Source organism: Sciurus carolinensis, chromosome 6 (genome assembly GCF_902686445.1).
Source record: "Sciurus carolinensis chromosome 6, mSciCar1.2, whole genome shotgun sequence".
Taxonomy (NCBI): domain Eukaryota; kingdom Metazoa; phylum Chordata; class Mammalia; order Rodentia; family Sciuridae; genus Sciurus; species Sciurus carolinensis.
Genome location: NC_062218.1, coordinates 37,396,473 through 37,421,819, shown reverse-complemented (window position 1 = coordinate 37,421,819; position 25,347 = coordinate 37,396,473). Strand labels below are relative to the sequence as shown.

The 25,347-nt window shown below is 37.3% G+C and overlaps 2 protein-coding genes across 3 annotated transcripts in view; one reads left to right on the top strand and one right to left on the bottom strand.

The window, feature by feature from the left end:
* Positions 1-22,186, top strand: Hmgcs1 (3-hydroxy-3-methylglutaryl-CoA synthase 1). Of its 2 annotated transcripts, none has more exons than XM_047555414.1 (11): positions 1-130; positions 5,354-5,412; positions 13,700-14,157; positions 14,487-14,612; positions 15,095-15,259; positions 16,527-16,692; positions 17,469-17,639; positions 18,133-18,239; positions 18,994-19,119; positions 19,306-19,469; positions 20,382-22,186. In XM_047555414.1, exons 3-11 carry the CDS (start codon positions 13,710-13,712, stop codon positions 20,469-20,471), a joined length of 1,563 nt encoding a protein of 520 aa, XP_047411370.1. In that variant the 5' UTR covers positions 1-130; positions 5,354-5,412; positions 13,700-13,709; the 3' UTR covers positions 20,472-22,186. The 2 variants fall into 2 exon arrangements, with proteins under 2 accessions (XP_047411370.1, XP_047411369.1); XM_047555413.1 differs by lacking the exon at positions 1-130 and adding an exon at positions 1,198-1,297.
* Positions 22,187-22,667: 481 nt separating this feature from the next.
* Positions 22,668-25,347, bottom strand: part of Nim1k (NIM1 serine/threonine protein kinase) — a 59,730-nt gene continuing 57,050 nt past the window's right edge. The window contains exon 5 of the mRNA XM_047555415.1: positions 22,668-22,957. The gene's annotated coding sequence lies outside the window, so the exon portion shown is untranslated. The remainder of the gene's footprint in view (positions 22,958-25,347) is intronic.

The window sequence follows — 25,347 nt, the reverse complement described above, 5'->3', positions numbered from 1 at the left end:
CCCACCGACTCCCGGCTGTGCCGGAGTCGGGTGGGTCGGCGGCTATAAAACTGGTGGCGGAGGGGAGGCGCCGCGTACTGTCTTTTCGCGGCTCGCTTTTTTCCTGTGGTTACTACCCGGTCACGTTTGGGTGAGTGGCCGGTGCGGGGGAAGAGAGCTGGGCTGCAAGAGGCGCCGCTTGCGGGTGTGGGCCAGGAGGAGGCGGTGTCCTTGACTAGGCCCAAAGGAGCTGGGCTCCGGCTCCAGATCAGGGCTGAAGCGTGGTCTTGGCCTTGACCCAGGAAGATGGGGCTCTGAGAGTGGGGCCATGCGGGGCTTACCTTGCCAGGTCCTCGGGCCGACTGTGGCGCGTCTTAGGAGGGGTCGGGGACTCCGTTGTGAGTGGCGAGTCGCGGAGGCGAGAAGGTGCAAGGGCATTGAGGGCCAGGTGTTCTAATGACAGAGTTGGAAATACCAGAGAAGTGGCTGTGCCCGCTGGGGTGGGTTGAAGGGGAAGAGAAGGGAGCTGTGCTGTCAGGACGTTCCCAGAGCCTTGGGTTAAGGGTGGGCGTCAAAGGGATGGGGAAGATCTGGCTTGGGTGGAGGTTGGTAGGGGGTGTGTCCTCCTACTGCCACAGATAGACAGTTGATGGAAGGAAGGGGAGTAGGCTGCGCTGCTTTTCTTCATCAGCTCAGGTGCAAGAACTTAAAACCGTGATTTAGACCCCACCGAATACTGGTACTCTAGGCACGTTGGATATGTGCTTGCTTGAAATCTTCCTGCCTTCCTCCTTCCCGCCTCCGTGTGTATAGATGTTTATCTATACATCTGGACTTTTTTTTTTTTTTCCCCCAATGTCTGCCTTCAAAATAGATTACCTCATTATTGTAAAATTCCACACCTTCCTCCTGCTAATAACTTCAAGACCAACCTTATGTGGGATAAAAAGAGGTAATGAGCAGTCACCCACAGGACCCTCTCACAGATAGGTTTGGGGTTAAGTCAAGCACGTTTCAAGCTAAGTATGTGGAGTCGTTAAAAACGTACATCCTCCTCTGACCAGTGGTAGAGAAAGAATTACTATGACCCAGTTTGGAAGAAGGATTTGGGAAACAGATATTGTGATGTTTCCCATCTTATTGTACTTGCCCCCATGGCCATGACCTTAGGGCTTCACTGACTTCTTTCACGGCCCACCTCTGCTGCAGCCCCTCCTTCCTGCCTGTGATCTAAACAACCCACTGCAGTAGGATGATGTGTTCTGATTGCTGCAAACTAACATTTAGTCAAGGATGAATCATGAAAAACAATGGCAAGGTAAACAACAAAATTCAGACAAATGAAAGTACTCATGTAGTTAATAATTCTTTTCCTTTATTCTTAGCTGGGGTTTAGATTTTTATTACAGATTCTATTAGATGGGAGGCAGATTGAAAGTCCCTAGCATGTATTTATGCAAGGGGTTCCTCGAAGCTTTGAGACATGGAAGAGGTTTGTGTTCTTTGATGAAAATTTAATTTTAAATTTTGTTTATTTTTATGTGTAACCTGAAGGCAGAGACAGCATATCTTATGGAAAGAGGGAAAGGCTGTTTCTTCTTTGTGTCAAACTTTTGTAGGTGTTTCTCTCCTAAATTGGTAATTTGCAAGTCAGTTGAGTTTAATTTGAGCATAGTCAGGAATCCTAGTTCTCAGAGGTGGGTCCATTGCTGGGTAGCAGGAATATAAAATGATTATGTTTGAAGCCCTAGAAGGCCACTGTCATCTGGGACTCACTTTTAATTTTGTTTGTCTTAAATATTCCTCCTGATTGCTTTTACATCTTGTTTCTTTTAACTGTGGGATTGATTTTGAGATTTTGGATTTAAGAGTTTAGATAGATTTTTCTCAAATGTAAAACCCCAAATATTGATGTAGCATGGGTTTTCTTCTGGAACAATTTAAAACCTAGGTGAATCTTCTATAATTCGGTGGAACTGGGTGTGGAGAAATGTAGATGGAAGAGCTTAATGGGCTATACATCGGAATCTCTAATTAGTTTCTGATTTATATTTGATCTTAGTCAAAAGGTCTAGAAGGCCTAGATAATGGTTACATTTAGAAAGGAATATAGTCTATTGGTTTGATGTTGGATTACTGTAATACCAAATATGATAAAAAGGTGTGTTACCTAAAGATTCTCAAGAAGATGGTATAGGTTAAAAGATTATTGAACATGTTACCTAATCTAATGAGGGCATGTTAGAACTAGATTTTTTTAATCTGTTCATTCTAATTCTGAGCACATGTGTATGCTCACTTGATGTCTTGATGTCAAGTGAGTGTAGTTAGAGCAGTAGAAGAGAGACTAATTTTTCAAAACTTACTGTTTTTATCTTTGCAGGGTTTGTGGTTGTGTGGGGGTACTTTTGGGAATGATTATAAAACCAACAAATATTCTCTTCTGATTTCATTTGGGCTCCTTACACTTTTAAGGTTAGGATCTGGAAACAATTCAAACCTACCATTTGCTTTGAACATCTGTGGTAGAGAGCCAGTTTCCTTAAACTCCTGGACATTATTTGGTCCTGTAGTTCCATCTCAAAAGTGATAGCAAATATAATGTACTGGAAAGGGCTGATAAGTCCTTCAATCTAAAAGATTTTTCCTTTAGTTTTTTTAAGGCCTAATTCAGTCACTCAAAAAATGACAATGGATATTTTAAAAGAATCAATGTATCTCTCTTCCAACAGGAATTAGGAACCCAATGTGAATGAGATGTCTCCCCCTAACTCGTTTTCAGTAGAGTAGGCTGTGAGGACTTGAGTGTGAACGACATGTCTGGGTAGGAGTGCAGGTCTCGGATTAGAAAACTCACCTTTTGTGTGATTTATCTGGAAAACCTTCCTAGAAGAGATAACTTAAGGCCTTGAAATAGGAATAGAATCTCTGATAGGCAGATGAGTAATTCTCAAGAAAAGACAGGGATGTCCATATATTGTACTTGAAGAACTACTCCAGAGCGTACAGGTGAGGACCAGGTTTTCTTATCAGTAATTTTTTCCTGCTTGATTGTAAAGGCAAGGTTACCTGATTATTCTTAATATCCTGAACTGTTCTTCAGTAACTGAAAAAGATCGACTGGTAACTGCTTATAGATTATTGTATACCAAAATGTGAACTAGATTAATTTATCTGACCACTCATTTGAATCAAGGCAGAGGAGGGAGCCAAAAAGTAGAATCCAGAACCCTAAGTAAATTCCAGAAGAAAGCACTATTGTGTGAATCTGGTTGACCTCAAGCAATCTCATCATTCTTAAGTTTTAGTCTTTGCCAAACTCAATGTCTATTTTGTTACTTAGGAGTCTCCAAACATGCTTTGTGGTAACCTCCTGGGCTGCTTGCCATTCAGTAACTGTTTACTGACAATATCACTTCCTTCTATCACTTGCACTGAAAAGACCTGTTACAAGCTGAAGACCTGTTTGAGGCCTTGGCAGTACAGGTTGAGTACTGCCATTTCCCTTATCTGAAATGCTTGGGACAGGAAGTTTTTCTGATTTTGGAATGTTTGCATATATGTAATGAGATATCTTGGAGATGGGAACCAAAGCTAAACATGAAATTCATTTTTTTTCATATGCACCTTATATAGCCTGTAGGTATTTTACACGCTATTTTTAGTGTACCTGCATTTTAACTGTGACCTGTCACATGAGGTCAGATGTGGGAATTTTCACATTCAGTGTTATGTCAGCAACACTCAGGAAGTTTTAGGATTTGGGGAGCATTTGGATTTCAAATTTTCAGATTAGGATGTTCAACCTGTACTGGTTTACTCAGTAGAGAATACCTCTAACAGAGCAGAAAAGAACAGAAAATTAACCCCTCTCAAGTTGGTTCTTCCCCCACAGTGCCATTTACTATCTCCATTTCTTTCCTGGTCTCTAGGCCTGTCTCCCTAGAATTTCTTCACAAGAGATACGTGGGCTTTGATCTTGTCATCCTGAAGTAGCACAGTAGTTCTCTTTGAATCTTTTCTATTTTTTCCTTTGCTCTTTCATGTGTGCACTCTCTCTCCTTTCCTTCCCAATTTAAATAATCAAAATAGAAAGAGGGAATATTGGCCATTCAGGGGAAAGTTCCTTGATAAAAGTGGTGTCAAATGCACATACAGACTGGCCTCAAGGACCCATTTTGTAAGTTATTTTGTTGTCTCAACAGGAGAATCATGTTTTCCCCCATCACAGAAAAGTGGTATCTGCGGTCTGCTTAATTTACAGAGGATAAAAGTACAATTTGAGATAATACAGATTAAAAGATAGATTATGCATACATGCTGTAATAAGAGACTTTTTTAATGTAATAATCTGTCTTTTCCTACAAAACTTAAGTTTTTTGGGGGGGTTTTGGGGGTGAGGAACTGAACTTAATGAAGTAGAAGAAACTAATATTGTAAAGAGCTTGAATTGTAGTCCCCATTAATTGGGCAAAGGCAGATGCTAAATTTGCCAATCATTTAGAGTGGAGGAAATTATATATATGTTAAACATAGAAGCTTTATCTCAGATAACAGCCTTCAAAGTAGATGGACTAAAGAAAATACTCAAGTCGCTTTCCCAAGTGATTTCCATATAACTTTAATGATAAAAAAATTTAATGCCCCTTTGCCTAAATGCTTACCTTTAAGCACTAAGGGGTGGTGGGGGTGGCTCACTTTCTAAAAAGTTGGGGAGAGTGAAGATGTCCATGTTATATATGAGTATAAAATTAAATCAATGAAATTGATTAGATCTTGCTAGAAATCTTTATTTTATTTGCTAATACTAATAACAACTAGGGTAATAGTAAAATATTAGTACTTTTTATTATAATGTTTTTTACATCTTTTATCTCCTTAACAATCCTTCACAATGACTTGGGAAGGGCAGATATGTTAGCTCCATTTTATAGGAAATTGAGGTTCAATATTGCTGCTAAAGCCACAAGCCCCCAAGGTCAGGTTAACTCTTGAATATGTAGGTTGCTTTACTCTAGAAATGTACTAACCTAGTATGACTTACCTAAACTCCTTCCTCCCAATTCCTGATAAATCAAATTTACTAGAGAAGACTGCAACTTTCCCAGTTTCACAATTGATTTAAAGCCTGAATCATTGATATGATTGTACTTTAAATTTATTGCCTACTGAACCTAACACTATAAGGACTAATAAAGTGATGGGCCAGAGGAAGAGTTTAAGCTTTAAGTAATTTTTTTTCTAAATACATGTCAAATCTTTTCTGCATGATGTAATTGGATAAGGAAATGCTATTTTAACTCATTTTGAATTGGTATCATATTACTTGAAATTGTGTATGACTTTAAAAGAAGTTTTTATTTGAAATTCCTAGTGCCCAGCAGAGGAAACAGTGACAGACCTGGAGACTGCAGTTCTCTGTCCTTCACACAGGTATGATATCATATCATGCTGCTTAAGTAAAGTGTTCTTTTTTGAGGAAAGGGGGAAATTTAATTTTTATCCTAAAACAAATAACCGTTTATATGTGCCATATATTTTTGAAACCCTTTTTATGATTATTTATACCTTATCTTCAAAAATTAACTAATGTCATAGTGCTTCAATAAACTAATTTTGTGTTTATTAGACTAATGTTTAAAATCTAGGAAAGAATTTTTAAAATTAGTGTTCACTTTTCATAGAAAAAGTACAGATAATAAAATATAACCACAAACCACTTAATAACTCATTAAGTCCCAACTTTTCAATTCTGTGAATATTTCAGTGAAACATGACAAGTGTATTAAAATAGGTTGGGAATCATAGTCTAGAACTTATATATCCTTTATATATTTTCACATATATGTGGAAATGTATATATTTTTTCAAATACTCTAGTCATTCACCTGTTTTCTTAGTAGAATTCTAAAAACATGATATTTATTTCAAATGTTATCATAAGTGTTGTGTTTCGCTCAATTTAAATTTTTATAGTATCTCACATTTGGGACAATGGCACCTAAAAGGTTAGTCAAAAAAAAATCATAGGCAAGCATGTGTACAAACAGTGCTTTTAAAATTGTAGTTTCAAAAGATGCATATCTGCAAGCATGTGTACAAACAGTGCTTTTAAAATTGTAGTTTCAAAAGATGCATATCTGGACTGTGAATGAATGTTTAAACTTATGTGAGAATGGACAGTGATTACAGGTATGTTTGAAGCAGTAATTTAATTATTTTGCAGTTATTGCTTTCTCATTGCCATGGAGTGCCTCTCTTATGATTCTCCTTTTTCTTTTATTTCAGTATTATGGTTTCCTATTAGAATAGAAAGCTAGTTGGATGTCGTTTACTCGGCATTCAGTAACAGCCATATTCCAAACAGTGAGCTGACTATTAGGGATGTAATGATGAACAAGACAGTTTCAGCTGTCAAGTTCCTTGTCTCACAGTGCAAAGAGTCTAAGCTTAAATAATAAAGCAGAATCTTGGGAGAGATTGAATAGCACTTTAATCATCAAACAGGTTTTTTCAAAGACACCTATTGGCCACGGATCAGGGAGACTGGAGGCAGAGACCTTAGTTGGGAGGTTGTCATAATCGTCCATGGGGCAGGCCCTGAAGTGTTTCCGTTACATAAGCCATTGAGACAGGTCAGACAGGTCAGGGCCACCTTTGCACCAGCATCCCCAGCTGGTTTACTTTCCTTCACCCTTTATTTTTTCACAGTTATCTTTCATTTACAGATTTATTCTTGGTGATATCGTTTTTGGTCTTTTTCCTACCTAGTAGGAAGTCCTTAGAAAATATTAACTAGTCTTTCTTTTTCGCTCTGTTGACTAGAAATAGGACTTGAAGATCCTTTTGTCCACCAGAGGGGGTGAGCAGTCACTTTAGGGAGAAAAGACTTCTGTCTTCCGCTAGTTACTTCTTGGAAGATTTGGAAGGTTTACAAAGAGTTCTGATAAATTGTACATTTTCCCTCTTAAAAAGTTGGAATTGAAAAATAATGTTTATTAAGAATAGTGAATTAATTAGATTGTTCCATTCTCTGATAGGATAGAGAATTAGCATATAATATAAACACCTCAGACCTTTGACTAGGTTTTTGTTTCCCTAATTTAAATCTGGCCTACTTGAGAAGTATGTGAGAGGACCGTATAGGAGTACATAATTAATACATCAGTTAAAATAGACCTGAAATTATATCAGCTTTCAGTTCCATGGAAGCAATTGCTTCCCTATATTCATTTTCCTCTCTATTTAATCACACTCTTCCTCAGTTTCATTAAGGTGGTATGAGGTACCATAAGAAAATAGTACCGTAGATTGAGTGGCTTATTTTCTCATAGTTCCGGAAGTCAGGGTGTGTGGTCAGTTCCTGGTGAGGGCTGTTTTCCAGGATTGCAGGTGGCTACCTTCTCACATGGCAGAGAGCATGTACCCAAGAGGGCTTCTGCAAACTCTGTCTTTTTATAAGGTACTGATCTTATTATGAGGGCTTCATTCTCACGACCTCCTCTAAACCTAATCACCTCCCAAAGGCCCTATCTCTAAATGTCATCATATTGAGGGGTTAAGGCTTCAACGTGTGATTTTTGGGGAGACCCAAATATTTGGTCCATAATACAGATTTTGTGACCCAGAGTTGTTGATATCTGTAATTTTCCATATAATGTTCCCTGTGCTTCAAGGTTGTTTTCTTTTTCTTTTTCTTTTCCCTTTTCTTTTTTCTTTCTTTCTTGTCCATAAAAGAACAAAAAACCTTGGTGCTGTCCTTTGGTTTTCTACTTTTGACTCCACCTTAGGGATTTGCTGTCTTTCTCAAACCACGTGGTTCCTAGGAATGAAAAGAAGTGTTCTACTATTCTGGAAATTGCTGTTTGTTGACTGTCAAAGTGGGACTTTTAATTGATGAAATATGATAGTGTAGAAGATAGGCAAAAAGTGCTAAAGGTAATTAGTAATTGTCTATTGAGCATTGGTATGATTTTAAAAGAGTAAGAATGCTATCAGTTTGATTTGGAAAGGTTTCATGGGTGAGATGCAATGTGCATGATTCAGGGCTGTAAAGGATCTGAAGAAGCAGAAGCAAGATTTCTTGTTGAAGAAATCACTAAATATTTTGGGATAATGAATAGAATAATTGGAGAGTAAAGGGAGAGTAACTTTATTTGTAGGGCAGGGAAAGGTTGGGTAATATTTAGCATTTATCCTCTATTACTGAGGTTAGTGGAATTCTCTTTGCGTTTTCTAACGTAGGTTGCATAAGTCAAAGTTAAGAATCTTACGTAAAATTCCACATAGAATGGTGATAGATGGCAAGGATAACTTGGAAAAAAATATATGTAGGTGGTAATGAAATGACAGGAGCAAAGGCAGCTTATCTGAATTTGTTCCCTTCACTTCCTCATTGGTACCTCTGAGAGCTGGTTTGGTTGAACCCCATTTACCAGAGAAAACAACAGAAGGAAATAGGGTTTCCATGGAAGAAAGGGAGATTAGAACAAAGTGAAAGGTACTTCCCATTCACTTAGCATATCTGACAGTGAGCATACAAAGTCATAAAACAGTTGGCTAGAAATCTGGGAGTTGTTCTAGATCCCCACATATTTCCTTCTTTTCCTCACATCTAGTTAATTGCAATTTCTGCCAAATTTCTGCTTCTGTGTTTTTGAAACTCTTCCTTTCTTTCACCCCACATATAGTAATCGCTCTAGTTCATGACCCATGTTTTATCTGAACTGCTGTATCAGCTTCTTAACTCAAACCCATTCCATACATAGCACCTCTGATTATAAAACATCAACTCCCAGTTTTAACTGTGATTCCCCCAGTAGGAGATAATACTTTATATTGTAGTGCAGTATAGGTGTGAATAATTGGAACAATCCATGGGGGAAGAATCCTTATTATGCCATGCAATCTGATATTTCCTATTTTCTGTTTCTTTTTTAAAAATATTTGATGTCCACTAAACCGATTCCAGGGCTGAGAAAATATTATTGAGACAATTACTATGGTCTTGTTATTCCTTTTTTTAATTTTTATGTTTTTAAATTTATTTTTATTGTAAACAAAACAAATGGGATACATGTTGTTTCTGTTTGTACATGGAGTAACAGCATACCATTTGCGTAATCATACATTTACATAGGGTAATGACGTTTGATTCATTCTGTTATTTTTTCCTCCCCCCCCCACCCCTCCCACCCTTCTTTTCCCCCTATATAGTTCCTCCTTCCTCCATTCTTGCCCCCTCTCACCCCCAGTATGTGTCATCATCTGCTTATCACCAAGATCATTTGTCCTTTGGTTTTTTGAGATTGGCTTATCTCACTTAGCATGATATTCTCCAGTTTCATCCATTTGCCTGCAAATGCCATAATTTTATTATTCTTTATAGCTGAGTAATATTCCATTGTATATATATACCATAGTTTCTTTATCCATTCATCAATTGAAGGGCATCTAGGTTGGTTACACAGTCTGGCTATGGTGAATTGAGCAGCTGTGAACATTGATGTGGCTGTATCTCTGTAGTATGCTGATTTTAAGTCCTTTGGGTATAGGCCGAGGAGTGGGATAGCTGGGTCAAATGGTGGTTCCATTCCAAGTTTTCTGAGGAATCTCCACACTGCTTTCCAGAGTGGCTGCCCTAATTTGCAGCTCCACCAGCAATGTATGAGTGTACCTTTTTCCCCACATCCTCTCCAACACCTATTGTTGCTTGTATTCTTGATAATTGTCATTCTATTTGGGGCGAGATGGAATCAGTGTAGTTTTGATTTGCATTTCTCTTATTACTAGAGATGTTGAACATTTTTTCATGTATCTATTGATTGCTTGTAGATCTTCTTCTGTGAAGTGTCTGTTCATATCCTTAGCCCATTTGTTGATTGGGTTATTTGTATTCTTGGTGTAGAGTTTTTTGAGTTCTTTATATATTCTGGAAATTAGTGCTGTATCTGAAGTATGAGTGGCAAAGATATTCTCCCACTCTGTAGGCTCTCTCTTCGCATTGCTGATAGTTTCCTTTGCTGAGAGAAAGCTATTTAGTTTGAATCTATCCCAGTTATTGATTCTTGCTTTTATTTCTTGTGCTATGGGAGTCCTGTTAAGGAAGTCTGATCCTAAGCCAACATGTTGAAGATTTGGACCTACTTTTTCTTCTATAAGATGCAGGGTCTCTGGTCTGATTTCAAGGTCCTTGATTGATTGTGAGTTGATTTTTGTGCAGGGTGAGAGATAGGTGTTTAGTTTCATTCTGTTGCATATGGTTTTCCAATTTTCCCAGCACCATTTGTTGAAGAGGCTCTCTTTTCTCCATTGCATATTTTTGGCACCTTTGTCTAGTATGAGAAAATTGTATTTATTTGGGTTTGTGTCCGTGTCCTCTATTCTGTACCATTGATCTACATGTCTATTTTGGTGCCAATACCATGCCATTTTTGTTACTATTGCTTTGTAGTATAGTTGAAGGTCTGGTGTTACGATACCCCCTGCTTCATTCTTTCTGCTAAGGATTGCTTTAGCTATTCTGGGTTTCTTATTCTTCCAGATGAATTTCATGATTGTTTGCTCTATTTCTGTAAGGTACATCATTGGGATTTTAATTGGAATTGCTTTGAATCTGTATAACACTTTTGGTAGTATGGCCATTTTGACAATATTAATTCTGCCTATCCAAGAACATGGGAGATCTTTCCATCTTCTAAGGTCTTCCTCAATTTCTTTCTTCAATGTTTTGAAGTTTTCATTGTAGAGATCTTTTACCTCTTTGGTTAGATTGATTCCCAAGTATTTTATTTTGTTTTTTGAGGCTATTGCAAATGGAGTTGTTTTTCTCATTTCCCTTTCAGCTGTTTCATCGCTTGCATATAAAAATGCTTTAGATTAATGTGTGTTGATTTTGTAGCCTGCTGTTTTGCTGAATTCATTGATGAGGTCTAGAAGTTTTCTGGAGGAGTTTTTTGGATCCTCTAAATATAGAATCATGTCATCAGCAAATAGTGACAGCTTAAGTTCCTCTTTTCCTGTTCGTATCCCTTTAATTTCTTTAGTCTACCTAATTGCTATGGCTAGAGTTTTGAGGACAATATATTATTCCTTTTTGACCTCTTTGGTTTCTTACTATTTTTATGATGAATTCAAAGCTTCTAATATCAGCATATTAGACTTTATCACCTGACCTTAACCTAGTTCTCTTGACCTATTTGCCTCATCCTTTCACTGGCACTCAGATTTCATTTCAGTAGATAGTAAAGCTTTATAGCTCCTTATAGTGTGTCTTTGTTTATGCTTTTCCACCCTGTTGAAAATCTTGCAGCACCATCTGTTTCTGCAGTGTTTCACTGATTACTTCAAAATACTCATAAAATTCAAGTCAGACATCTACAACCAGGAGTTCCTTGTTCAGACTCCTCATCCCACCACCAAGCTAGGTCAGGCAGTTCTGAGTACTATAATGTAATTATATATCATTACTTATTGATTATTATGTATTTTTATCTTACTGTCCCACAGTGAATAATTGAGTACAAAATTATTCCAGATGTTTTAGCATGTAGCATGTTGGCATTCTTTGGATGAATAAAAAAGAATAACATTCTTGTGTTTAGAAGAAAGATTCAATGGGTGGGCCCAAGATCTTTAACTTACTTTTGTGATTATATAGTAAGGCACTGTGTATGTGTGTGTTAGTTACTGGGAATTGAACCCAGAACCTTGCATATGCTAGTCATGTGCTCTAGTGCTGCTAGATCCTTGGCCCTTTTTAAAATGTATTTTGAGACAGTCTTGCTTAAGGTGGGTTTTTTGTTTTGTTTTGTTTTGTTTTGTTTTGAGAGTGGGATGCTGCGAGCCCAGGGGTGCTTAACGACTGAGCAGCATCATTAGCCCTTTTTTATATTTTATTTAGAGGAAGGATCTCTCTTAAGTTGCTTTAGTGTCTTGCTAAGTTGCTAAGGCTGGCTTCGAACTTGTGATCCTCTTGTCTCAACCTCCTTGCTGGGTTGACTTTCCATTTTTAGGTGTCAAATTGGTTGTGGGTTTGTAAGTACTACAGAAGGTTAGTGAATCAGAGTAGCCCTAGTAACTCATAAATCAAGATCTTTAGATCAACGAAGAACTGAAAATCTGCCACATAAGTAGTCCCATCCAGTTATGTCGTACCTAAAAAGGAAATTGAGTTTTAGCGTTTTGGATGTGGAAAGGATTCTTTCTCTAAAACTGAGGGGATGTACCACTTTTCAAAGCCTGATAACATTTTGCCGACCCCTGTTCCATCTGGGTCCTGAATATGATACCAGCTAGAGGTACTCTGGTGAGATGAGAGGGTCTTGTTTGTAGTGGCAGGATTACTGGGAGTATGGGCTTGTGGAATCGGAAGAACTACTTTTCCCTTTTGTTCCGCTAGCCCAGACAAGTCTGTAACTATTCCCTGAATAATCCCTGTCTGTTGGAAATTTTTTTTTTTTTTTTTTGCGGTACTGGGATCGAACTCGGCCTTGTGCTTGAAAGGCAAGTACTCTACCAGCTGAGCTATCTCCCCAGCCCTGTTGGAAATATCTAGAGTAATTTCTAATATCTTAACTCACACAACCTTTTAAAGACATCGAGGCTCTAGTAAGTTAAGTGACTTGCCTGTGGATATACAGTAGTGGTCCTGAGAACTAGCAATTTTTGTTACTTTTGGTGAGTAAATCTAGATGCTTCTGAAAATTTTCAGTATGGCAGTAGTCTAACTTTTTAGTGTCCATTTTAAAAAGAAGATAGGTTTTAGGAGTTAGTTGCCACACAGTGTGCATTATCAGTTTCTCTTTTTTTTCATGATTTAGAAGATGCAGTTTAATGCTCATTTATTACCTATACACTAGCTGTAGAAATTGAATTATAGAATATTGGCATTTGACCCTATGATGGGTCCTAGAATGTATCTTTGCACAAAATGTTAATTTAGTGTCTTTGTTGGGGTTAGTATTATAATCGTAGAGGCCTTATACAGATTGAGTTGCTAGACTTCTATACTGTGATTTTTCTACTTGCTTAAATTATTTAGATCAATGTTTAAATTAAAAAGCAGTATTATGCCTGTAATTCTAGAGGCTTGGGAAGCTGAGGCAGGAGGATCACAAATTCAAAGCTAGTCTCAGCAATTTAGTAAGATATTAAAGATAAAATGAACTGGGGATGTGGCTCAGTGGTTAAGCACTCCTGGGTTCAATCCCTGATGCCCACCCCATCAAAAAAAAAAGCAAGTATTACTTGATCTAGTGATTTTTATATTTCCTAAAGTCAGTAGTTGTGAATAATCAATATATGATGAATAAATGACTTATTTCAACTTTTTTATTGTATTCAGATAATTCTGATTTGTCAGCTGTACGTTTAAGTTGTCATTATATTTTAACTTATAGTTCTCTGAAGTATAGAAGAATCTTATTTGAGTGTTGCTTACCTCTGCTAATTAAGTTTTAAATCCATAGATGCCCAGTTTTCAATAGTTTTTTTAAACTTTGAATAAAGTTTTTAAAAGCCTATGATTTTAAAGGATGATTTTCCATTCATATTATCATTGCTGCTTCACAGATTTACAGTTTTTGCTCTAAATACAGTGTACTAAATGTAGACTAAACCAATATTTCAGATGATTATTGGACTCACAACTAGCTGTTTCTCCATCTTGAAAATCAGCAATTTATAGCCTAAAACAATGTTTCTCTTTTTCTTTCTAAAGCTCTTTCACCATGCCTGGGTCACTTCCTTTGAATGCAGAAGCTTGTTGGCCAAAAGATGTGGGAATTGTTGCCCTTGAGATCTATTTTCCTTCTCAATATGTTGATCAAGCAGAGTTGGAAAAATATGATGGTGTAGATGCTGGAAAGTATACCATTGGCTTGGGCCAGGCCAGGATGGGCTTCTGCACAGATAGAGAAGATATCAACTCTCTTTGCCTAACTGTGGTTCAGAATCTGATGGAGAGAAATAACCTTTCCTATGATTGCATTGGACGGTTAGAAGTTGGAACAGAGACAATCATTGACAAATCAAAGTCAGTAAAGACTAATTTGATGCAGCTGTTTGAGGAGTCTGGGAATACAGATATAGAAGGAATAGATACAACTAATGCATGCTATGGAGGCACAGCTGCTGTCTTCAATGCTGTTAACTGGATCGAGTCCAGCTCTTGGGATGGTAAGTTACCTGCTTCTATTCCAAAAAACCAAAGCCCCAAAAAACTGGAGGATGAATAGACCCAAGTGACCTTTTAATTAATGCCATGTGCAAACTTTGACTATTTATATTTGTTCAAATACATTCAGAAAGACAACTATGGCTTTTGGTTTATATAAATGGTGAATTAGTTATCTTATTATTGTAGGACAAATGATCTATTCCAAATTTAGTTGGCATTTTTTTTTTTTAGTTGGAAAGCATGTTTTGGGTAACATATAACAGATTCGAGTTTACATGTATAATATTTATAGTGTTGACCACCTTGTGAAATCATAAATATTTTTCAGGACGGTATGCCCTGGTAGTTGCAGGAGATATTGCTATATATGCCACAGGAAATGCCAGACCTACAGGTGGAGTTGGAGCTGTGGCTTTGCTGATTGGGCCAAATGCTCCTTTAATTTTTGACCGAGGTGAGTGTTTGGGAAAGCATTTATTAATTGACTTATTTATTATTTATTCATTTGACACAATATCCTGAGAAACTTGAAAATGGAAATAGAAGCTACTGTTTGCTGGGTGTTCATTAAATGCAGGCTAAGTGCTTTATATGTGTTACCTTATTTAATTTTCATAGCAGTTTTATGAGGTCGGTGGGGACATCCCCACTTTACAAGAGAAGTAAAAGGCAAAAACTTGCTTCTCATAGTCACTGGCAAGTTTATTTTGTCTTCAGTACAGTAACTGTGATCTCCCAGTTAGACTGTTGATACATGCATGGAAAGGTTACATACCAAAGGAGTCTTCACTCTCATTCATTTTCATTATATTGGCATTCCCTTGTATTTCCTATATGGAGGTGGTGGGAGTTGATGAGGTAGTTAAAGAAGGTCCTTAGATAATGCAGACATCAAGAAGCAGAAATATACAGACATCTTCCTTTTGGTTCTCATAGGGCTTCGTGGGACACATATGCAACATGCCTATGACTTTTACAAGCCTGATATGTTGTCCGAATATCCTATAGTAGATGGAAAACTCTCCATACAGTGCTACCTCAGTGCATTAGACCGCTGCTATTCAGTCTACCGCAAAAAGATCCGTGCCCAGTGGCAGAAAGGTGGGTTTTACTTTTAATGATTTCCTAGGTTTTGGAAGTGTGTCTTTCATGATAAACTGCTTTGTGAATGTCCTTCAGTAGTACCCTATTATCATTTCTTCTCATCTACCAAATAGCATTTTCCCAGTTTCTGGGAATGTATAATACTGGTAAAGAGATGAGCTTTGGAAATGAGGTATATCTGCAAAAATACTTACGTTGCTTTTTACCCTTTTTAAAAAAAGTAACTTGAATTTTGTTCATCTTTTGAGAGAGGTACTTTAACAAGGTGTTAGTTTACAACTGTGATTCAGAGAAAACCAATGAAAATAAAGTATTGAAGTGATCCCTTCCCAACAAAATCTGTTGGCACCATGACCTGTGAATTTGTATTTGCTATTTTAGGGTTTTGTTAGATTCAGTTTTTAACCCTGAAATTTTTTTTTTTTTTTTTTTTTTTCCCGCGGTGTTGGGGATTGAACCCAGGGCCTTGTGCTTGTGAGGCAAACACTCTACCAACTGAGCTATCTCCCCAGCCCTACACTGAAATATTTTTAAAGGTACTGAAAAGTAGGGGTTTGAATTATTGTCATAACAACAGTGTTGCAGGAAGTATGCTTTTTCCATGGTTCTACTTTGCCTTTTAGAGGTTTTAAGAGAGGATTAAAGATCATATTTCATAAGAAATATTAAGGAATTTAGTGGCTCTGCATAAGAAGCATCCTAGTAGTAAGTTAAAATATCATACTATGTAACAATACAGAACAATTTATGCTGCACAAAGCAAAGGCTTATTGAAGCTTGATAATAGACTCTGGGAGAGCAGAGTGGACCCAGATGGCAGCTGGTCTACAGAGTGGGGCCGGGGGTTTGCTCTCTGTCTTTTTTTGCGTGTTAGATCATAGTAGTTAGAACCATATGGATGTGTGTGTGTGAGGGGAGGTACTGGAGATTGAACTCAACCACTGAGCCGCATCCCCAACCCTATTTTTAATTTTATTTAGAGACCGGGTCTGACTGAGTTGCTTAGTACCTCACTATTACTGTGGCTGGCTTTAAACTTGATCCTCCTGCCTCAGCCTCCTGAGCCACTGGGATTACAGGCATGTGCTGTACCCAGCTTGGATATCTTTTTTAACATACATTTTAAACAATAGAAAGAGTTCATTATGGGAGATATTTTGATTACTACTTAAAGATATAAAAACATCTTATCCTGCTCTAAAGTTAAACTGTAAAATGTCATGACTTATATGACTTTCATAGTTTCTTTGGATTTCTCTTGCAGAGGGAAATGATAAAGATTTTACCTTAAATGATTTTGGCTTCATGATCTTTCACTCACCGTATTGTAAACTAGTTCAGAAATCTCTAGCTCGAATGATGCTGAATGACTTCCTTAATGACCAGAACAGAGATAAAAATACTATCTACAGTGGCCTGGAAGCCTTTGGGTAAGAGGACCTATTATGACTTTTTTTTCCCCTTCTGTATTAAGAGTATTTTTAAATTTGTACAGACCTAAAAATTTTAGATTCAAAAGAAAAGTCCTCTAGTATAATCTGTCTTACCAATGAAGAAACTGAGTTCCAGAGAGGTGGTGGCTTACCTACGCAAATTCTTTAGTAGTCATTTCTCTGTTAGACTTTGATTTTGCCTTTAACTATGTTCTCATTGTCATAGTGATATCACCACAGAAGTACCTACATTCACTACCATAGCCAGTGAACTCTTCTTGCCTCTTTGTAGTCGCTGTGATTATATCTATCTTATACACTGCCACTGTTGGAGTCTCACTTCATATTCCCTCTTTTTCTCACTTTTTAGGTTCACGAGCATGCTATATATGTTAACTCATTCTGTTTCTGCGCACCTGTGTCCCTACTTCTAATAAAATTCTACTTGAATTTCAAGGCTTAACTCCTGTAATATGACTTTTCTAATATGACTATGAACTCAAGATAGTACTGTGTTTGACAATAATGTTTTAGTGAGTCTATTAACGTTAGTATCAAGTTGCCTTTGATTATAAAAATAAAAACTCAAAGAAAAGAACCATATGTGTACAACTGTTATACCTTCCATAGTCGTTAGTATGCTTCTCTTTGATTCTTAATGGAAAGATAGAATCATGTACGCTAAGAGATTTAGATATTAATTAGGCCCAGTGTCTAACATAAAAAAAATAATCTTTGAACACTAAAAAAATTTTTTATATAAAATCTTTCAGGGATGTTAAATTAGAAGATACTTACTTTGACAGAGATGTGGAAAAGGCATTTATGAAGGCTAGTTCTGAACTCTTTAATCAGAAAACAAAGGCATCTTTGCTTGTATCAAATCAAAATGGAAATATGTATACATCCTCAGTATATGGTTCTCTGGCTTCTGTTCTAGCACAGTAAGTATGAATTTTAGCTGCTTAACTCCCCTTTTTTAAGACCAAATCCAGCATCAGGCATGTGTGTAATTTTCTGTTTAGTCTGCTATTGTCTATTTCCTTGAAGGATATGGGTTGAAGTGATAGTTCTTCCAAAAGTATTTATAAATTTCTCATTGGTTCTCCTGACTCCTATTTTTTTGGTTTTATTATTCTTGACCTATAGTTAATCATAGGCCCCTAAGTCACTAAAGTAGTTTATTTTGTGGCATGACTTTCATAAACCTCGCTATTCCCCAAAAGATGAAAACTTTGTTTTTTAGTCTACTCCCTGTAATACTAAAATGGTTAGATTCCCTACTGTAATATTAACATTTTTAGATCCTTAAGAGCTTTTAGGTTACATCCCCACTTTAACGTATAATGTGAATTTTTATTCCTTCTTTTATGGTTTCCCTCTCATAGGTTTGAATCAATTAAACTTCTTGCCTTTTTTTTCCCCCACCTTACACAGGTACTCCCCTCAGCAATTGGCAGGGAAGAGGATAGGAGTGTTCTCTTATGGTTCTGGTTTGGCTGCCACCCTGTACTCTCTTAAAGTTACACAAGATGCCACACCAGGTATGTGCTGAGTCTTTGAACAAGAATGTATTGGGAATTTGCTGTGGTGAAATTGTTTCAGCAGGCTTCTCAGATGAGTACTTGAATCTGTCCCATAGTTCATTAAATGTAATTTTCATTACTTTCAACATAGCTGGATCCTTACTCTCTACCCTAAAAATAAAGGGTAGATTATTATTTTTTTTTTTTCATCAGTACTGGGGATTAAATCCAGGGGTACTCTACTACTAAACTGTATCCCCAGCCCTTTTTGTTCTTTATTTTGAGACAGGATCTCATTCAGTTGCTGAGGATGGCCTCAAACATGTGATCCTCCTGTCTCAGCCTCCTGAGTAGCTGGGATTGTAGTCATGCACCACCACACCTACCTAAGGATTAGACTAATTTTTATAGGGTTACAGTCTTGGCTATATTTAAGGAAATTTTTGTGCCTTCCCTGAATAGGAAGGAGTAAAAATATTGAGCAAGAGGTGATGAAATCTTGGCATTATTTAAAATTATACCATGGATTAACTATAGAAAATTTATTTGTAGTTTCATATCCATCTATTTCCTAACTTGTCTACTAGCTCATACTGAATAAATGTCTTGTCCAAGGTCATAGGAAGCTGTGTCAAATACTTACTGTCTTGTTTTAAAATAATTGCCAGTTGTGTTGAAAGAAAAGTTATTTTTATTTGACAACATTTTATTCAAGCTTCTTTGAGACATGCTATTTTTAGTCTTCTAATGTTAAAATTATTAACTATTTTAGGTTCTGCTCTTGATAAAATAACAGCAAGTTTATGTGATCTTAAATCAAGGCTTGATTCAAGAACTTGTGTAGCCCCAGATGTCTTTGCTGAAAACATGAAGCTCAGAGAAGATACTCATCACTTGGGTAAAATATTGTGTTTAAATAAAAACCTCTTGGAGGGCTATAGAAACATGAAACATGCAACATACAAGATAAAGATCTAGAGTGATGTCTGTGAAAATTATAAGGGAATATAAAAATTCTTTAGTTTTATTACCAGATAAGTTGTATATCATAACTAATTTTTAATATCTTCTGCTTTCCCTTTAGCCAATTATATTCCCCAGTGTTCAATAGATTCACTCTTTGAAGGAACATGGTACCTAGTTAGAGTGGATGAAAAGCATAGACGAACATATGCTCGGCGTCCCTCTCCAAATGATGACAATTTGGGTGAAGGAGTAGGACTTGTGCATTCAAACACAGCAACTGAGGTAAATAAAGCTCATCGTGGTGGTCCTATTCTTTGACAGGATAAGACATTCTCTCTCTCACACACACACACACCAAGTTTAGGGCCCTAAATGAAATTTAACAACTTAAGGAATTAGTGAACAGTAATTCAGAGCAAGAGCTCTGGGAGAAGATTCCAGCTGTGCTGTTTTCAAGTATATAAAGTACATGCTAAATACTAGATTTTATTAACAATGCCAGAATTTAAAGGAAGACTGATCTAGAGAGAAGCTTATTTGTGGCATGTCTTAAGAGAGAGAGAGAGAAGGAGAGATAGTAGGGATAGTGTTGATCCCCTACCACCTCATCTCAGACCATTGTCAAGAAATAACAGTAGTAGCTATGATTTGAATCCTGTTATATGCTAGGCACTTCACTTACGTTTTCTTATTTAATCCTTATAATAATTTCCTTGAGGTTTAGCAATATACTATGCTCATTTTAGAGATAAGGCTTCAAGAAGTTGAATTATTTGCCCAATATCATAGGTAATAAGTGCTGGAGCCAGGTTTCAAACTAAGGACTTTATAACCTTGAACTTAATGATTTTTTCTGCTTATCACAACTTTGGTAAATGCATAGTATTGCTTTTAGTTCTTATACTAATTAGGTAGCAAGTCAAGCCACCAGTGTTGTAAATATAAGATGTAACAAGTAAAATATTGTGTGATCTCCTTCTCACTCTTGCTATATAGATTATTGTAAAATCAATTCACCATAAGGTGAAGGAAGAATATTTAGTTCCCTCCAAGGAAAGCTATATAAAATATGTGTTAGCATGACTATCTTCAGAACTAATCCTTTAATAGATTCTCTATGGGAACTTTACTTTAGTGCCATGATTCCTGGGGGGAAAACTGTAATAGCTAACAAGTATTTTATTTTCATTTCAGCATATTCCAAGCCCTGCGAAGAAAGTGCCAAGACTCCCTGCATCATCAGCAGAATCCGAAGCAGCTGTCATTAGTAATGGGGAACATTAAGATACTCTGTGAACTGCAAGACTTCACAGTGTGTTTGGGTTGGGGTGGGAATAGGGGAACGGTTGAAGGATGGGAATGTCTGGGGACAATTTTAAAGGATTACACATTGCTTAAATTTTTATGTGACTGACACAGAGCCTAGCAAACTGTTGTGCTATTGGAAAAGTCTCTCTGCCCAATTTGCTAACACGCTTCCTGTCATGGTCTAGCCAATGCTAAATGTACTCGAATGATGTTAAGGGCTCTGTAAAACTTTATACCTCTCTGGCCATTTATATGCATGAATTTTAGTTTTTAAATATAGTATGAATCCTGCACTTCTCTCAGAAGAAAGCACAGAGGTACTAGTCTCCAATTTAATTTTTTTTTTTTAATTTTAAGAGTTTTATACTTTGAACAAACAAGATTATTGAAAGTACCTGTGGTTTTTGAAAATTTTTTCTAGCTTGGGGAATGTGGTCTTAAAATGTTATATGCACAAATACTCTTTGAAAATGGCAAGACAAACATTTTTTTCCTAAGATTTATAAATCCTAGAGAGGCAGAAAAGAGTTAGGACAATAACACTTGTTCTGGGATATTATCCAGACCAACAGTAACAAAGTTACTGTGATGACCTCTGAACAGAGAGACACTGGCATTGACCTGGCTTCTGGCATAAAAAGCATGGTCCTTTTGGGAGCTGTCACTATAGCTCTGGGAACTGAGTGCTCCTGATCAGTTCATGCTGGACTGTAGGTAACAACATTGAGATGTTACTGGAGGTGTATATGAGGAAGCTTGTTGTTGCAATCCTTCTTTGCACCTTATTTTAAAGAATACATGAAACATTTCTTTGATGCCTTTTTAAATTTTTAAACTGGAAAGGAAGGATGGAGCAGGGCATTATTAGGCTACTTATGCTTCAGTGTTATAAATTCAATTTGTAGACTGACAAATTTTTGTGGTATGAGTTCCTCTTTTTTTTTCCCCCTATATGTGTGTGTTTGTATGGGTCTTTTGTTTTTGTATCTGTTTAATGAAAATAAGAAGGTACAGCCCAAGTTTTTACATAGTCTGACTAGCCAAAAAGAGTATTCCACTTCAAGATCTGGAAGTAGGGTTTATACAGCTTTTTCTTAAGACATTCACCTTTAAAAAACAAAAATATCACGTGGGATGAATAAGAGATTGGTTAGAAAGTTTTATAGACGTTTTTGGTGCTGAACTATGACATGAGCCTTATAGATTGTAAAATAGAGATAATTGGAACTAATGTACAGAACTAAATTTTTAAAACTTTATTTGCCATTAAATTCTGTGAAGTTTCAGTTATCAAAAATAAACAAATATGAAATGTAATGTTTCAGATTGCAAGCTAATATGTAATGTGTTTGTAAGATATTCTTGTCTAATATTAACTAGTGGTATTTTGATTTGTACAGTCATAATTTGTTAAAATGACTTCATTTTAATATTCACTGATGTAGGTTAATGATGTAAGCTCAGATTTAAAGAATGGTGGGAAAATGGTGCATGTAATACTTTCCCAAGTATTGGGAGTTCAGTATATTTCAAAAAGAGTAATTTAATGTTTGATTGCCAAGAAATGGGTTTTCTCAAAGTCCATTGCCGGCAATGGGCAAGCCTGGTAATACTGGCACAGAGCATTAACCGTATACCTTATTGATGGTGAGGTGAATAACTTTGAAATAAAGTTTTAGAGAAACATTTCAGATATGTGAGTATTCCTTTTCCCTTCTCAACTCATAATTTAGGCAAGAAATATGCAGAATATGCTACTTTTGGACTTTTTAAAATTTATATGCTGTGCTGAGAATTGAACCCATTGCCTCACACATGCTACGCCAGCACTGTACCACAGAGCCACAGCCCAGGTCAGAATATGCTATTTTTAAATGTGAACTTTCATCTCAGCTCATTTGTTCACTCTCATTCCACTAACATTTGAAACCTAACATAGGCGGGGCTCCCTTCTTATGCCAGAAATAAAAAGCTGTACCAGATGACTTGTCTTTAAGGAGGTATTTGTCTAGTACAGAGGAATTTATATCAATAATTTATTCTTAAACTTCCAAGAAAAAAATAATTAAGTTGGGTGGTAAGAATGTATAAAACTTTGCTATAAATATTAATGTAGTGTGTTACCATGTTTTCCTTAAAAGTCATGTCTGGATTCAATGCATTGTAGTACTTTTACTTTCTGGGCCAGGGTCCTATCCCTCTGGGTCAACTAGAGGACAGTTCTCTCTGGTCACCTATAAATTCTAGGATCCTAATTAATAGGGCTTTAAGAATTCTCTCCTTCCCTGTCTCCTTCATGGAAGTTGTGCTTTCTTATTTATGCACTTTGACTTTGCCTCCTAGGTTTTTAATTTTATGAACATAGTACTTTTGAGATTGACACTAGATGTCAGAACAGTCATATTTGATCCTCTTGTGACTTAGTTGAAATACTTCATCTCATGTCCACTATTTGAAGTCTCCTGAAAAAAACATTAAAGTGAAAGTCAATAGAGCAGAGAATGTATTTGGATCACTAATTTAAAATGTGTGATTTTATTTTATTTTTTTGTGGTGCTGGGGATTTGAACCCAGGGCCTTGGACTTGTGAGGCAAGAACTCTACCGATGAGCTATATCCCCAGCCCAAAACGTGTAATCTTGATGCAACCCTTTTTTCAAAATTTCCAGGAACTGCTCTTAAATTATGGTCTCTTAAGTTTTTCTTGATTGGTAGTAGGTGAAAAAGCTGACCTGTCAATTTTCCCCCCAAAACTATTTCTATAAAGGCAGTAATTTGATGCAAAAGATCATGAGTACAAATAACCATATGACTTCTTTAACAAGGCTCTAGATTATAACAATGAAAAGGGTGCATTTCTTGGGCTACTTAATATGAAGCACTTTTTTACCCTACGTATCTGATTCCTTATTTCAGACTTAGACCCCTATGGGAACTGGTCTTACCCTACTTCAATCCAGCACCACATTGACCAAGGCTTAATGTGTTTTCATCCACTCTGTCTTTTCTTCCATTCCTCAAACATGTAAAAATTTCTTCTAACCTTAGTACCTTCGATCTATGTATGCATCAGAAACCTTGATCCCACTTCAGATCCCTTCTGCCCTGCCTTCTACTCCAGCTGCTGCTGTGGTCACTACTTCTAGGAAGTCCTTGACCAGGTTCTCAGAATGTGATAGCTAGCACTTCCCTTTGGATTCTGCTACATGCCTTTTGCTTTGGCTTCACTGATGTGAAATGCCTGATTTCATAACACAGAAGTACAAGGGAGTTAGTTGTCCTTGGGGCACCCTTGACCAACAGTGGGAAGTTGCTGATGGATAATGATTCTTCCTCTCATTCCTTGGGCAGATGGTTCTGGAACATTTCATAAAGCTCCTCAGAATATCCTATCAACTACCAGTTGCCTATGGCCAATTCTGGGATGGTATCCTTATGTTGTCTTTTCTCCTTGGTTTCACTCCCATAGTCTCCTGCATTCTGGGATCATTTCCCAAATAAATGACCTTAGTGCAAGGATTAGCCTCAGGCTTTTTTTGGAGAATGCAAGCTAAAATGGTCCCCAGAATGGCCCTAGAAATCAAACCTTCAAGATGAGAGATTGGAACTAGTTGACTCACCAAATGACAAAAATCCTCTTGCTGTTTATAGTGGGCAGAATAATACACTCCCCCCACCCTGCCCCCAAGGATGTCCCTTCCTGGAATCTGCATGTTATCTTACATGGCAAGCTGTGATTAAGATCCTGAGATAGATGATCCTGGGACTGGCAGAAGCAACTCATTCTTCCCTACCCAAAGACCCTGCCAAGCCTTCTAGAGAGGTAGATGCCTATAAGATTGGCCTCCACCAGATCCTCTTTCAATGCTTTTGTTCTCTAAACCAAGAAGTAAAGGTGAGGTCTCAGCACAACCTAAGTGGAAAAATAGAATCTACTCTCTAGGTGGAAATAATGTAGACACTGACACAATTGCACAAGCTGGCTAGTATCTATTGTCAGGAATCCAGAGGAAATGTGAGTTGACCTTGAGGGTGCTGGGTAAGAGGTGGAAATGGAAGAATATAAGCCAAGATACAGGTTATGGGCCAGATGTGGTAGCAAACACCTGTAAAACCAGCAACTCAGGAGGCTAAGGCAGTAGGACTGCAAAACTTGAGGCCAATCTCAACAATTTAGTGAGGCCATACACAACTTAGTCCTTGTCTCAAAATTAAAAAATGAAAAGGACTGGGGATGCAGCTCAGTGGTAGAGCACCCCTGGGCTCAATCCCTGGCAGTACCCACCATCCCCCAAAAATGTTATGGGAACTTTGGCTCATCACTTAAGAGTGAAGGACTCTTGAAGCTGGTCCTATTATATTACTGGGTGGCTACTAAGGTTCAGGTGTGATTGTGGCAACCAGTAAATGAAAAGGAGATGGTTGAACTACTCTGGCACAATATTGAAAAGGTTGGGGAGTTTCAGGAGGTGGGAATATTAGGATGGCTTTTTATGTGAGACCAGGCAGCCACCTGTGTTCCCTAGGAGAACATTGCCTTCACAGAATGCACAGGTGAGGGGTGCACCAGCAACTCTGAAAAGCCCAGTGCTGGCTGGCCCCTGCTGACAGTGGGAAATGCTGCTGTGAAACTGAACATGCTTTTACAGTGGAGATGAGGGATTCTAGAATGACAGAGAAAAAGTAGACATAAAAAAATGATGGTAAAATGAGTGGAAATTAGGGTTCTTTGATCTTCAGGATGTCGTGCCAATGGCTAATGATCATGGAATTTTGAGGACCAGCTGATTAGAAAGGGAGGGAGGGAAGAAGAGCTGGTGAACAGATGGCTGAGGTAGTCTGTTAAAGAAAA